This window comes from Eutrigla gurnardus, assembly GCF_963514095.1.
Source record: "Eutrigla gurnardus genome assembly, chromosome: 10".
Classification (NCBI taxonomy): Eukaryota; Metazoa; Chordata; class Actinopteri; order Perciformes; family Triglidae; genus Eutrigla; species Eutrigla gurnardus.
The window spans coordinates 27,320,725-27,336,649 of NC_139924.1; the positions used below are offsets into that span (position 1 = coordinate 27,320,725).

Here is a 15,925-nt window from a genome sequence, read left to right on the forward strand (position 1 = left end):
TCGGAGGGTTTTACGCTTTCAAACCCACGAAGCCGTCCCGATGTCGAAGCCCGACACACACACGCCAGACGTTTTCCTAACCTCTGCTCCATCTTTACGACGATATGCCACTCCATCTTAAGCACTCGCTAACTCTCAATGCCAAAAGGGCAGAAGCCCAGAAGGTGCTGGCGTGGCTGAATCGCTGTCCTCGGCACACAAAGGCATGCGTCGCCTGGGGAGCACAGCTCAGGGAGGAGGAGGTGGGGGGGAGCTGTCAAAGTAACAGAACAGGAGAGCACCTGGGATTACTGTCAACGTCTCCTCCACCACCTCCCCCACCTCCCTGTCTCCTAAGATCTCTGGCATTCTCACTCACGTTGACCTTTAAACTCCAATTAGCCACTTAATCAGAAATTAATTATTAATATTAGAAAAACCAACAGGGCTTAGGATGTTTGTCTCTTTCACCTCATTATCATCCACTAATGACCAACCTTGCATCTCATTTCCACAACAGGCCGATGCACGAGAATCAGGACTTTTGTTTAATAATATATATATTTTAAAGGCCTAACGGAGTGTTTCTTCCATGCATGTTGCTGTATTTGAGTCTCTCTGCTAAGTTTTGAGCATGTCCTGTTGATTAAATCACTCTGATGTCTGCATAAATAAGAAAAAGGGTCCTCAGCTGCATGAGAGCGTCGCGGCTTCCTCTTCTGAACTCGGAGCCCTCGCTCCGTAAATTCAGCGTGAAATGGTTGACAGGGAAGTGTGAAAATGGCTCCCGGTAATAAAAAAAAAAACAATTCGTGGTAAAAAAGAAGTGACATGCATTCCAGTCAGCGCTGTCGTCTCCACACACACACACACATATATACACACACTTGTTAATTATTTGTCATCTGTTTGGCGTCACGTGGTGAAAACGGCGCCAGAGGCTTCCGCGGAAACACTCCTGAGTATTTGGCGGCTAAATAAATAGATTTTTATTTGGAGTCGAACAATCTCCTTTTGGCTAAATACGATGTTTGGAGTGTTCTGACAGAGTCACATGATAAATGCGTCGCAGTTATCCGATAATTGGTAATGTTCCTCCATCAATTACCCATGACGCATTGCTTTCTGGACCTCCACGCTTACAATGGTTTGTTAATGTTCCCGGTTGCCTCATCCCGTTACATCAGAGGTCATGTGTGTGTCTCGTTCCCTCGCATCAACTCTGATGTTTTGATGAGTTGACTCCAGCGTTTTAAACAGTGGAAGGTCCTTTTTTCTGAAACAAGTGTCAGACAGGAAGTAGAAATGTTCTCCTCTATTTCTATTTTTCCAGGGCGGCTCAGATTTAAGGGGGGATCAGTTTTTTTGAGGTTTATATTTTTTTATCCTCTTCACTTCCTCTTCGCTGCTAAACCCCTCACACACACACACACACACACACACACACACACACACCGAAGAGGCTGCAAAAGTACAACAATGCGTGAGTTGACAAGGAGTGATAGCAGGAGGCCGACACCGCGAGAGGATTAGGAAGATGATAATATGAGAGTGGTGGAGGGGGGGGGGATCTTTCTCCGGGGCCTGAAAGTTTGCAAATCTCTTCCTGCTACGATGTTTGTGGTTATTAGATATAAAAAAAGCTGCTCTGTGAGACGTACGTGGGGCCACAGGTGTTTCCCTCTGCGCTGCCTTCATTGTGCTGAGCTCATTAATGCCTGTCTGCCGGCGCCGGAAACAACAACATACACGCAAACGTGCTGCTTTTTAAATGTCAGCCCTCGGAAATGCAGAATATTATTTCTAAAATGCAAGGAGATTCCGTAAACGCCGTGAGTTATTATCTTCTGTCAGTCAACGGAGATGTTTCAGATGACGTGTGTTTGTGACAGAAATGTTCAGCATTTCAATTAATTAGTATTACGACTGCTGATGTGTTTGCCAGGGTGCACCAACATAAAGCCGGCATGATCTGCGGTGTTCTTACAAGACCCCCCCCCCCTCCCCCCGTTTGTTCTCTCTGAGCTGAATTCCATTAAAAAAATGCTCATCACATAAAATGAAGTCAATGCAAATGCATTTCCCAATTAGTCTTATCTTGCAAGTCTGACACTTCCAAAAAAGCAAACCTTACCATAATTGTGTGTGTGTGTGTGTGTGAGTCCTTCAGAGTCCTACTTTGGGTTAAGAACATTTTACGGTTTCCATTTGTGGTTGATGATGAGAGCTTAAAGTTCAGGTATAAGGGTTCATGTAGTACCGATGCTCAAAGCTGCTTATCAGTGGTTTCACATGCTTCCGCGCGCTCAGAACAAATTATGTACATATTGTTGTATACCGGTCTGAGCGTGACATAGGTTGTGAGTGATTTAGTAGCTGCCTGGTAGCTGTGGGTTTCGGTTCATCCAGGAGAGCGTGAGGTCGACTTACAGAGACTCTAAGCTTGTTGGTTTGTGGACTTTGAAGCTCTGAGTTCGGCATTTTGGCCATCACCATCTTGAAATTTTTGCAACCAGTGAAGGAAGTGACCATATTTGGACTGCAGAGGAGCGACGGGTGGATCTGATGAAACACAAGCGGCAACCTTACTGGATCTGGATCCATGTGGATTCTGGTGTAAAGCTGGTTAACAAAGTTAGCTTCTATAATTCAAGGCCAACTTTACAGCTAAGTGTTAAAGTCATCTTAGTAGCTAACTAGATTTGGTGGCGACCTGTCAATCACAAGGTAGCCCCGCCCCCTAAAGCATCCCCTGCTTTCTGGTCTGTTGGACTCTAAATGGACCTGTCAATCAGCAGGTAAGCCCCGCCCCCTAAAGCATCCCCTGCTTTCTGGTCTGTTGGACTCTAAATGGACCTGTCAATCAGCAGGTAAGCCCCGCCCCCCAAAGCATCCCCTGCTTTCTGGTCTGTTGGACTCTAAATAAAGAAGACTTGAAAACTAGAGATTGAGAGTATGAACATAAAACAGGTAATTTTCTCATAGACTGCAATACAACCAGAGAGGAGTCTCCCCCTGATGGCCAGCAGAGAGAATGCACGTTTAAGGCACTTCAGCATTGGTTTCACTTTTTAGAACCGGGGGTTGCTGCCTGCTTGAGACAAGCTATCCATCACAATGTTCATAGCGTTTACATTGTCTCTGTGTGGTGAACATAGATGGTCTGGAATGTAAAATCTGCACACATAATATAAATTGTAAATCATATAGGGGAATTCATGTTGTTAATAATATACTCATGCATGTTTCAAATTGATTTCTTTGCTGTTCTGAAATGAATACGAGACTATGGCGGCCCCTGGGCAGTGGAGAATCTATGACGTCCAGGTCAGCAGAGCTTCCTCTTATCGATTGAGGTACAAGGATGAGTGTGAACGTCTGTCTTTGTGTTGAAAGTCTCATACCTGTCTTTAACCTAACCTTCTGGTCTGCTTTGGAACACTTATGTGCCCGAAAACGCCGTACAATCCACAAAAAAGGTGGTATAGGAAAGCCTCGGCTGAGCCTTCCTCCATTAATCCCGAATAACATGTAGCAGGAATTACAACGCGTCACACAGTACATGCAAGTGGACATCTGGGCCTTTTGTTTTTTCCATCTCAGAGCGGTTCTGACAGATCATCCCTTGTGCCCGCTCTACGGCTCGCTGGGTTTTTGAGGGAAAAAAAGTAGAGATTGTGAAAAGCGAGATAGACAGAAACGCCAGAGATGGAGTGACATGTATGCCCACACACAATCCGAATCACAAACAGCATTCTGACTGTTCAAACAGATATCAGCACTCGTGTTGTCTCACCTGCGGTTGGATACACGCTGTAACCGACGTCTAGACGTGTTTGTGGACACAACCGGGGCTTTTTTGTCGCGGCATTGATCGGCCTGTGCAAACGACCCACCGATGAAGAGATCAGTAGACTGTCAGACAAAAGCGAGAACCGTAAAGGCCATGTACGTGTCCAGAGCGATGAGGAGTCAATCTGCCCACGCGTGTGACAGCTGAGACACTTTCCTGAATGGGGGAATCTGTCTACGTGTTATTTTAGGTGCAAAAACATTCAAATCCACCAGAGGAACCTCTGCAGCCGTTCCTGCCAAACGCTGACGTATCTCCGATGCCTCGCCGTCGTGGACTTGGACCGGCTGGCACGCCGAGCACTTGTTTGGCAGACTGGTGAATTCTGTTCTTTGAAGTCGTTTGTCTTGAATTAAGTGATTTTCTGTCCAGTGCTGGTAAGAACAAGTCGATCCACACACACAGAAGCCTTTGGAAGGAGCAGGAGGTGTGGAGGTGTGGGGGGGGGGATGGAGCATGTTCAGAGTGCAAAAAATCCTCAAGTGCCAATCACCTCTAGCTTCAGAGCCGCGCGGCGAGAGCAACGGGGCCACCAGGCCGACATACTGTGTGTTTGAGAGTCTGTAGTGGCCTCGGCCTCAAAGCTGGAGTGCTGAGCTGATGCTACTGATATTGTACGAAACTTCGTCACGCTAGTTTGTAGGGAAGGACACTCAAAAGTTGGGTGCAATGTTGGCGAATCATGGGGATCTTCAAAGGGGGACCATTCCCTATCTATCTATCTATCTATCTATCTATCTATCTATCTATCTATCTATCTATCTATCTATCTATCTATCTATCTATCTATCTATCTATCTATCTATCTATCTATCTATCTATCTATCTATCTACCTACCTACCTACCTACCTACTTCCTACACACCCATCCATCCATCCATCCATCCACCCATCCATCCATCCACCCATCCATCCATCCTGGATCCATAAAGGGGAGACTCTGGTTCCCATAGAACCCATTTCAAGCAGTTTTGGGCAAAAAAAACATGCATTTGTACAAGCAATATAAATATGTTATATTCTAAAATGGTGCATTTGAACATTTCTGCATACTGGGCTGCAGTATTGCACCTGACTGGAAATCTGAGACTCTTGTGGATCCAATAAATCCAATGTGTGCTGCTGTTAGTCCCCCACAGTCGCCATTTCTTTAAACGTGCCATCACTGTATAAAATGACCTGTCGTGAGTCACAGACGACTCTTGACCTTCTGGGATAATCACAGCCTCGTGAAACTTAACAACCACAAACTAGAGACCGAGGACGTTCTGGGGACGTAGAGGTAAGATAGACAATAAGGGGGTTTGGGGATCTGGTTTCCAGACCAGAAGTGGTCGCCATCCAATCAAAGAAAAAATGCAATTCTTTTAGATACGTTTTAGATACCAAATCAATCAAAGCATGACTTCTTAATGTTGACCTGCTGTCTCTCCTTAAAAAAGCTCAAATCTGGTCCACGTGGGCCCCTAAGGGTTAACCCTCAACGTAAATGGAAATGAATGTGCGCTGTGGGACATCCTCTCATCCTTGAGGATGATAATGATTCTATGCATTTACCAGCACGTCCATTAGTTTGACACAAAACCAGCAGACGGACATGTTGGCTCATACATTAAACCGGTTTAAGAGCCTCTTCTGGAAACGTGGACCGTGACTCACCCTGAACATCCAGTCAGGGTGCAGCGTCTGTTCAGACGACTGTTCCAGCTATAAGCCCTCATCGCCGTGGCGTGTTTCATCTCCACTGTTGGGACGGAATCGATCGATCCGATGGCAGCGAGACAAACATGTTGTTTTCCTCAAGCCCCCCCCAACACAGTCCAAAACACACACACACACTCTCCAAAACACACACGTGGGGTTGTTGTTGTTGTTTCACAAGACAAGACTTAATAAGAACAATTATAAACGCCAGCCGTGATTGATCGCCCCCCTGCAGAGCAACGTTCTCTGAGTCTGAGGGCTTCATTGTTGGATATAAACTGCGTAAACAAACGGAGCCGGCTCGTTCTCACTCGTGACAGAGTGACACACAAGGCTCGGTCTAATGCAGTGGCTCCTAAAGTGGGGCCTGGAGACCTCTCAAGCCCCCCCCCTTGGGGCTTTGAGGGGCTCCGGTGCTAAAAATGAGGAACAGTTTAACTTCACCATTATTTCACTCCCTCGATGATAGCACAAAGGCAGCGTGTATTACTGTAATCTATTCTCATTAGAGGTTACTCTGTTGTCAGACATCCAGTGCAGGCAGTCTGCAGCTGCATGGCCAATTAAGAAAGGAAGGGAATGAACTGCACCCTGGGACAAGAGATCATCAAAAAGACTCTTTTGTGTAATCTATCTGGGGAGGGGGGGCTTGATATTAAAAGTTTGAGGAGCTCTCCTCTTTTTTATATGAGGTGCTAAAGGTCCAGTGTGAAGCCAGGGGGGAGGATAACCTGTGAACTGCCTTTTTTTTTTGATCCATCACATCTAGATATACTGGCACAGAGCAAATAACAACGCTGGAGCAAAGAGTGCATTGGTGAGGAGAGAGAGAGAGCGAGAGAGATAGCCTCGGATAGATAGTACAACTCATAAACTGCAGTGCGGCATCAGCTCAGTATTAATAGCACACACACAGTCGTCCCCGTGTTTCCTTATGCACACACACACACACACATACCAAAAAAATAAATGTTATTCCCATAAATCTTCCAAGTGAGTGTTGCGCAAATCCAAGACGCGCTCCAAATGGCGCATCGCCTCTGTAATAACGCGCTATTATATCATAGAGGCGTTCTGCGCTATGAGGGTGTCACATTTGAAACATCCGTACATTCACACACACATTAAGAGTCTCCCGATGAGTAAAAGTTGCGTGTCACTCACCCCGTTTGAACATGTTTGCAGGCCTAAGTGTTTGTCGCCTCGCGTCCTCGGAGAATCATCTATTCTTATATTCCAGACTTCAAACTTTTCTTTTTCTTCAACTTGATCCTGAAGCTTCCGTGACCTCGTCGTTAAAATGTCATGATTTTTTTTCTTCTCTCCCACCACTTCGCAACCGCGGATTCCGATCAACAACAAACCGTAAAATCTCCGTTTTCCCCCACAAAGTCCGGCGGAAGCTTCTTCTCGGAGATTTATCCGTCAAATCGGTGCGTAAACAGGCGCTCGGTGGAACCGTCCCCCTTCGGTGAGACGCAAACGATCGATGAGGCTGCACATCAGTTCTATGTGGGGGGGTGGTGGTGGTGGGGAGGGGGGGGCAACACCAGCAGTCCGCCCCAAAAAAAACACAAGCCTTCCACAGATATTTAAATTCAAGTGGCCGATGTGAAATTCTTCTCCCGGTGCTTCGGTTCAGATCGTATTCTATTCGTTAAAATCTCTAATTAACATAAGTTATTTGGATTCACATTCCGCCCTCTGATGTCGGATTATCAACGCAGACTCCTCAAATCCTCCTGAATAATGTAGACTTTGATGCCTTCGGGTTCCTTAAAATCCTCTTCTCTTTCTTTTTTTTCTTCCAGCTCTCCTCTCGACTCGCAATTGTTACATTTCTGTGATGTTAGTCTGAAGATCTCTCTCTCTGTGTCTCTGTGTCTCTCTGTCTCCACCGGATGGATAACAGCTCGTTGACGCGCTCAAGGAGGGAGAAAGTATGTTGCACCGCCTCAGCCCCTCCACCGGGCAGCAGCTCTCCACCCTCGCAGCCTCCGTCCCCCGTCTGCAGGACGCACGCTGCTCCCTGACTCCACCGGGTCTCCGTGTAGATGTGATACAGGACTGGAGGACCGGAGCCCCCCCCGTATGTAACAACAATAATATATTAACCTGCACACGGAGCATCAAGGGGGGGGGGGGGGGGGGTGCTCCACCCAAATCAATATCATATAGGCAACTAAGGCAAGGCAATTTTATTTGTATAGCACCTTTCAACAACAGAGCAATTCAAAGTGCTTTATATAAAAGATTAAAAGCATTGGAGGGGGAAAAAAAACTCATTAAAACAAGCCAATAATGAAAAAAAGTTTAAAATTTAAAAATGAAAAAAAATAATATATATATAGGCTATATATATATAGACCCAGACCCTCTCACTCTCGCTATTATAAACACTTTTAAAAATAATTACTTTATTTATTTATTTATTCATCAGCCTATTTTTAAATATAATATTTTACATGCATTATATTTTTGTAATTCATTTTAAATATTATCCTAAGCCTCGAGCTGGATCAACCCATTTAATTTAATTGAAAAATTGTATTTGTTTTGCTTGTATGTATTTTTTGAATATTTTTAAAGTTTTTTTTCTTTTACTTATTTAAAAGTATTTTAATTGTATTTACTCCAACGAGTAGCCTACTTTGAAAGTGCCTGCGTACATATATTTAGCTGATTTATTTATATGAATTAATATTTTATTGTATTACACTGTGGATAATGGACATGGCACTGTAAGCAACCTAAAAACCCTGGGATGAACCGCCCCAGTCTATCGGCATGGTCCTCCTGTCCCGTTCAGTGTCATCGATCACATCGGTACTCGACCTCTCTCCTCTGGACTCTTCGATCGATTGCTTCCGCCTTTCTCTTCCTCACGTGTGTCATGTTTGGGAGAGAGGAGAAGAAACATGGCGGCGCCTGCGACTGAAGTGCAGCTTGTTCCCGCTAAAAAGCCCATAGGTAAGAATTTAACGTCGATTATGAAACATGTGACGCGGTAGGAAGATGAACATACAACTTCTGCGCGTGACGATGACGTGTGGCGTGTCTGCTGTTTCGTAGCTGCCTTCAGTGACGTTGCAATCATGAGATGAGAAACACCTGAGTATTTGTTTGCCTAATAATAATAATAATGATAATGATAATAATAGTTGTCGTTCACGAGGCTGACAGGTGAGCTAAGTGTTTATGACATTTAGTTTTTGTCGCTCAGAAATCCTTAGATAAAAAGTCATCTTTAGGGTGATGACGTAGGATTGCGTCAGCTTGGCTGTTCACTGTGTTTCCGGTGGTTTATTAACACAAGATAAACAGAGAAGTTGTGTTTTAATGTGGTTTTAAAATGTTGTTCAGACATTTGTAGAATAAAGACAGATGGAGCGTTTTTTATTTTTATTTAATGAAGTTTATATTTTAAATACTTTGAGTTAAATATGTTAAGATGTAATTCACCAACCGTTCTTCAGAAGAAAAGTTTCATTAAAACACTTTTCATGAAACTTTTCACAGTTTTCTTTTTGGGGATTTGTTCTTAAGTAAGAAGAGAATCGGTGAAGCGTGCTGACATGTTTGTACGAAATAATTGGTCATTGATTTTTATTCAATTGTGAAGTTGTTTAATATATGATTTAAATTACAATATATTTTTTATCATTTATCACATTTTTGAGGATTTTTTTTATTACAGTGGAAACTGCTTATAGTGATCAGGGTGTTAAGTAAACGCTTATATGCTTGGGACAAGATGTTTATAAATAATTTGCTTGCTTTTTTTCTGCTTACAGTATTAATTTTAGTTTTTTTTCACACATGACAACATAAGGAAAGAATAGGCAATGATGGCCTTGAGTTTATTTTCTGTTAAATGTTAGAAACCACCATCGAGCTGTGTCTAAGTAGCCTGTTAGCGTCACTGATGTTACTGTAGTTTTAAACATCACCCTACTATTTAATGCAGCTACATTTCATATACAGTGCTGTACTGCATTATGGTGTTTATTAATTATACACAAGCGTTTAAAACTAGTCTATAAAATTCAGTCGATAGTGAAAGTGTCTGTTTCATCACATTAATACTTCAATTAGGTGTTAATCTGCATGAGGAATAATGATGGAGTTATAATAATCATCCACTTATAGTCATTAATTCCACCCAGACAAACTAATCGCCATCATCACTGTATTATACAAAGCATTATTTTAAAAGAAATAAACATTAGTCTGACACTTCAACACTTAAAGAGGAATAGAATTCCATGCGTCTTTTTTTCATCCACATCTGCTGCTTCTAAATATGACGGCTCATGTGACGTTCACTTCCTGGAGGAATATCTCCAACTTTCTTTTTAGCAGGACGTTGACCTGCTAATCAGGATCAACTGTCACAATTTATAAAGACAGTGGGATTCATCATTTAAAAAACACAATTAAAAGCAGTTCTGCCGCTTAAGAATGACTTTTCTTAGGAACTTTCTTCAGAACAAATCCAAGAAAAAACTCTCTCTTTATATATAAAACGTTTATATTTCATTTAATATAATTTAATGTTTTTTTATTAATTTGTATTGATTTTGTTTTTTGCTTTGGGTTTTTTTTGTATGTATTGTTTGTAATATTTTTGGAAAAAATATTCTCTCTATATACCAACGTAGCGTAGCCTACTTTGAAACTGCCTGCGTATATAGATTTAGCTGATTTATTTATATTTATTAATATTTTATTGTATTACACTGTGGATAATGGACATTGCACTGTAAGCAACCTAAAAACCCTGGGATGAACCGCCCCAGTCTATCATGGTATAAATGGTATGATGTATGTGTTCGCTGCACCGCTAACCTGGTTTAACTGTGTCTCTGCAGTCCGCGGCCCTCGGCGCGTAGCCAATCAGATTCCAGATGAGATCCTGCAGGACGTCGAGTTACAGGAGGCCATCAAAGCCCTGCCGGCCAACTACAACTTTGAGATCCACAAGACGGTTTGGAGAGTGAGACAGGCGAATGCTAAGAGAGGTGAGACACTTTTTTCCATACACTTGACTTTTAAGGGAAACAAGATTTTAAACAAGGGGCACAATTGTAGAAAAAATGGCCTATTTTGTGCGTTTTTACTTTTGATTTTATGTACCACTTAAAAAATGTTTACCATACCCATGTTTGGTATCCTTCTTTTCAGCACAACTTCACCTTTTTGAGCTTCACTTTATCCCACTTTATTAACTCATTGGGCCCCAAAATACACAAAAATAATCATAAAAATGATTCAGCCTGTAGAATAGTGTGAGCTAATTCAATCACTTTTTTCCCCGTTTTGTAAAATGACAAAAAATTACAAATTCATCAAAAGAAATGCAACGCCTGCCCCATCCCCTCCTACTTTAACGCTAATAACTTCTCTAAGAGTTAATAAAAAATAAAAAAACATTCCACAATGTCTGACTACGGCATGAATTGACTTTTAAAATAAGTTGTATGAGCTGAATGGAGCAGAGGCTGAATGGAAATAAAGGATCTGCACTAAATACGTCTTTCACAGAGTCTGTATATGTGTGTATATCTATATATACATGATGAAGGGCTCTAGTTTCTCGTCGTTATCCAGCACAAAGCTGACGCTGACACACTGCAGCTCATCTGCATTCAGACATTTTTATTTCATGTCCATTATTAAGACGTAGCTGGTTGTGGATGCAGATTCAGCAGTGAAGTACTTTCCTCTGTACGATTACTCACACACCATTAACGGCTGCAACGTTAAAGACGTATGGAGTCGATGCGAGCGCGTCGGAGCTTCGACCCACTTTGACGACTTTGTTGTACGATCTTTAACCAGCGAAGGTTCACGCAGGTTCATCCAGCGTCGTAACCAATCCAAAACAGTTTCCTCCAAAAAACCATGTCGGTCATCACGCAGCGATAACGGCGTTCAAACAATTCACATCAAAAGCAACAACATGAAAGTCAGCTTGTATTTGTGCCTATTTTTGTGGTTCAGGGAAAATTTCAAACCCGGTCTCGGAGGAAAAATATTCTATTAATCAACTTCACTACACGACATTATACTGGGCAATCATTTCAGTCGCCTCCTTGACAAATCTTTTATTCTCAGATCTTTTGTTTGTTGGTATTATTTCAGCATGGAGGTCATTTAAACTCATACAAGATACGGGTCACTTTAAAAATAGTATAATTAAACATTGGCCTGCACGGTATTTGAACAAAATGACAAAATAACATTATCTTTTATGAAAAGTATGAATATTCACCCCATTTTTTGTAGTCTAAATTTTTAAGTAGTAAATTATCAAATCAACCAACATATAGGTTGTTTGGATATTAACGGTGATAACACAACAGGTGTAATGATTATCTGGCCCATAAATAACTTTTGTCCCAATAATCATGAAAATATACTTAAAAAATGCCCATAAACATCCTGGATTTACATTAAATTACAAATATTATGTTTGTGACACAGAATGAGTCTTTAATTAATTGATTTTGATGTGGCAATGAATTTTATACCTCTCGTTATACACAATATCCAACTGTTATTATCAGTCGGATATTATTATTAGCCGACATAAGAGCATTTATTATGTTTTGAAGAATATATGGAAATATATATAACATATATATATAATGTATTATCTGGTGTGTCTATCAGAAATGGCATCCAATAAATACAAATGAGCCAGAAGACAAAAAGCTGTCTTTGTAAAAACTTCAGTGGCAAACAAAATCCGTGTATTGTTTTCTGAAGCCTTTTTCCTTTTGCTTTAATTGAAATGTGAGAATGTGATAAAAGTGCGTATCCATGTGTTTGCGTCTGCTGGAGGAACTCGGATGGTGCTTGTGTCGTGAAGTGTCGTAAACGGCTTGTTCAGCTCTGATTGTTGGATTGAAGCGGCGAGATGTTGCTCTCCGTCTCGTTAGCCTCGTTACGTTGCATGTTTGGGGGTTTTCCTCGCGGCCGGCGTTCTCAGTGAAGCAGGTCATGATATGATGTGTTATGGTGAAAAATATCATGTTAATGTCAAAATATGTAGTCCTCCAGTCGCTCCCGCCTTGGTGGAGATACACTGATGGCATACCGATTGCTGGATTTCAGCGTGCCTCTCTTTGTTTGACCTCTCTCTCTGAACTCGGAGAGCATACCTCACCTCTCTCACCCGTCTCCCTCTCTTCCTCTTTGTGTCCATCTGTTCCTTTGTCTTTGAACTCCTCTCGAGTGTCGTACGTTTCAACTAGAAGACTGAGGATGAAACGGCAGAATGTTATTTTACCCGCCCAGCGGGGTTTTTCCTCGTCGTTCCATATCCTGGCCAGAATCATTTCCATTCACGATATTATCCCTATAAAATCTAAACAAAAGATGAACTCTTTAAAAAACATTCTGGTGTCACTTTGGTAAGAAACAAATGATTTATCTTTTTTTTATATAATGAAAATCAGATAGAATTGAATAGATGATTATAAATCATAAATAAAAGACATTTTTATATCAGGTATTATTTGTCTCTTCTCTACGACGGCGTATTTGGGCCACTGTAGAAAAAACAACGGGGCCGAGAGGGGGCGATATTCCGAGAAAAAAACGCACATTTGCGAGTTAATTACGATGCTAACAACCTGCATCTATGCTAGCTAACTTCCCATGAATGTACATGTATGTTTCTAATGAATCATCCCAACGTGTGACGACGCCTCGTTAAGGTCATATGAAACCAAATTATCATCTTATGGGTGTTTATTGATCGGGGCGGTTGGGCTAACATGCTAGTGGTAGCTTTCACTTGTCATAGCCGACGTAAACAAGTTGCTTGGTTGCTATGACAACAAGTGAAGCTTAAATGCTGGTTGTTAGCATCGTAATAACTCGCAAATTTGACACTTTCTCTTTTTTGTGTAAATATATATATATATATATATATATATACACACACACAAAACGGAACGCGTCAAATTTGCAAGTTATTTACAACTATTAGTTAGTAGTTACAACTATTATATGTTTCCAGGTAACGACATTTAATCCCTTTTAGTGTTTTAGTTTCAAGCAATTCACCTGTGAAGTTAGAAAAGACAGGCAGCTTTGTTCTTTAGCCTTTAGCCTCAGTAATCCTATTGAAACTACAGCGAGATCAATGCACTGATTAGTCAATCAGCTGTCATGGTAATGACCTGACGTGTGGTTCCTCCGGGTTCACGATGGATTTTGCTTTAGAACACTTTGCACACGTCCACTCGATGTTATGAACAGAAGAATTCGACATAAAGCCAAAGAAGCATAAAAACCCGGAAACGGCCTTGAGTGTCTGGAGGGACCTTGGATTCATGAACGCGTCGCCCTGCGGGGGTTTTAAAAACACCCGGGGAGTCGTTCAGCCTTCCAAGGTTTCTCCCAACGCAGACAATGGAAAAGATTCACACCGTAGACTTCCTGAGATGTTTCATTGAACTCCGATTTAGAACATTGAGTTCCTCCTTGTATGGTTACAGTGGCTTCTATGAGAGCTGGTGCTCTCTGAATCTTAATAACATTCAGAGTTGAGGTTCTGTGTCTGTTGTGTCCAAGTTCAAGGTTGATTGTAGGATTGTTGTATTAAACATTAGTTTTGTGCCTAATCAACTGGAAACTGAGCTCATTATTTAATCTGTGTTCCCTTTATGGTAATATTGTCCATTTTAGATCTCCGTTACATTCAGTATGTGAACACATAGGACCCCAAAAATCTATTCACTCGTATTCATATCGCACCAAATCATAACAGGAGTTACCCCAGTGGGTCTAGACCTAAACTCTTTATAATATTATTTACAGAGACCCAAGAGGGAGAGATGTAATCTACTACAGGATCAACCTTGTGTGTATATATACTCTAGTCTTCCTACTCATAAGCCCCGTTTAAAAACTGGCTAATCCCTCGGCTTTGTCCGCTGTTCACTGATAATCACAATCAGAATACTTTAGTCATCCTGCAGGAAGTTGGACAGCAGCATTAATGGCTCTTTGCAGCACTTTCTTGCTTCCCCTCCTTGATACCTGGACTGCCTGTAGTGTTATTTTTTTCCCCAAATTCCCAGTTTTCCATTATGACTTTTCATAAATGTTCAAATTTAAGAGCATTTTTTTTTATCAGATGGTGTGTAATCGTGTGGTAGATGAATGAAAATGCAACAACTCAATAAGAAAATATGATAAATGTATTGAAGAGACATTCAAGCTGCTGGAATTCTAATTCCTTGTCATTAAGAGACCATGCAAATATGCATTAATATGCAAATGCATGTGCACTTATTCATGGTGGAGTCACAATAAATACATTACATTAGTATTCAAATATGCTCCTCTTCTCATCGGGGACAATTCACAGTAAATATCAGAAGTCGGAGCATCTGTCGATCCACTCGGCGCCGTTTTCAGTTTCACCCCACTCTTTTGTGGTTTTCGGTTCTCCGCTCATCCAAAGGTAGAAGCAGCTTAACATGCATTGAAACAGCCTGTCTCACCTCCAGCAGCTTCACCCACCTTTTAACCGGGGTGGAGGGGGGGTGGGGGCTCTTCTGTCGGCCCGAGTCCAGCCGGCTCCGAAACCTTTCTCTGTTAATAAACTCGCCCTTTTCTGGGTAATGACCTGTCTCTCACTGTCTCTATGAATGCTCCGTGATCCCTTAACCTTTTATCAGTAACAAGTGATTTCACTCCTCCATCTCATGGCCATCCACCCTCGACCTCTTTTGGCCTTTTGTCTCCTTTTTATTGTTGAGCCCCCCTCCTCCGAGAGTCTCTGAATCGCTTCAGGCCCGCTCATGTGAAAACGCAGAATTCAGTGTCCTCGAACCCGTAAGTGTCCACCGAGACGCTGATGGATTTATTGAAGTGAGGGGCAGACTGTGAGAAAATGTCGTGGTGGATGGAAGAGAGGAGGAGGATCTGGTCTCTGGGTCTTCCCACTGAACCGGGCCATTACTCCAGAAAGCATCATTGTGATCGTAGCAACAGGCTTATTATTTATCACAAAGGGTAAATGACAAGAAGAGAACGGCTGACATTATATCATTATATAATCCCGAACAGCAGAACTCCGATATGTCACACTTGCAAAGAGACAAAAGTACCTTCTATTCAAATCAGCTCAAAACTGTAATTGAGTGGATAAAAACTGGAGTCTGCAGTAAATCTTGACATCTTTTCAGATTGAAAATGAGGAATCATTTTAAAAATGTTTTCCCCTCAGATGTATTGTGTGAAAAGAATCTGCCAAATAAAAAAAAAAAACATATTTTTCTTGATTTAAAAGAACAATTTTGATGTCAGACAAATGCTACTTTTTTTTGCTCCAATATACCTGTAAAGGTTATTGTTTTCCCCATAGAA

General features: G+C 41.7%; 1 protein-coding gene across 1 annotated transcript in view; it reads left to right on the forward strand.

The window, feature by feature from the left end:
- Positions 1-8,397: 8,397 nt before the first annotated feature.
- Positions 8,398-15,925, forward strand: part of dph1 (diphthamide biosynthesis 1) — a 54,995-nt gene continuing 47,467 nt past the window's right edge. Inside the window, exons 1-2 of the mRNA XM_084019429.1 lie at positions 8,398-8,506; positions 10,408-10,557. Coding sequence (XP_083875555.1) covers positions 8,455-8,506; positions 10,408-10,557 — 202 coding nt within the window. The 5' untranslated portion in view covers positions 8,398-8,454. The remainder of the gene's footprint in view (positions 8,507-10,407; positions 10,558-15,925) is intronic.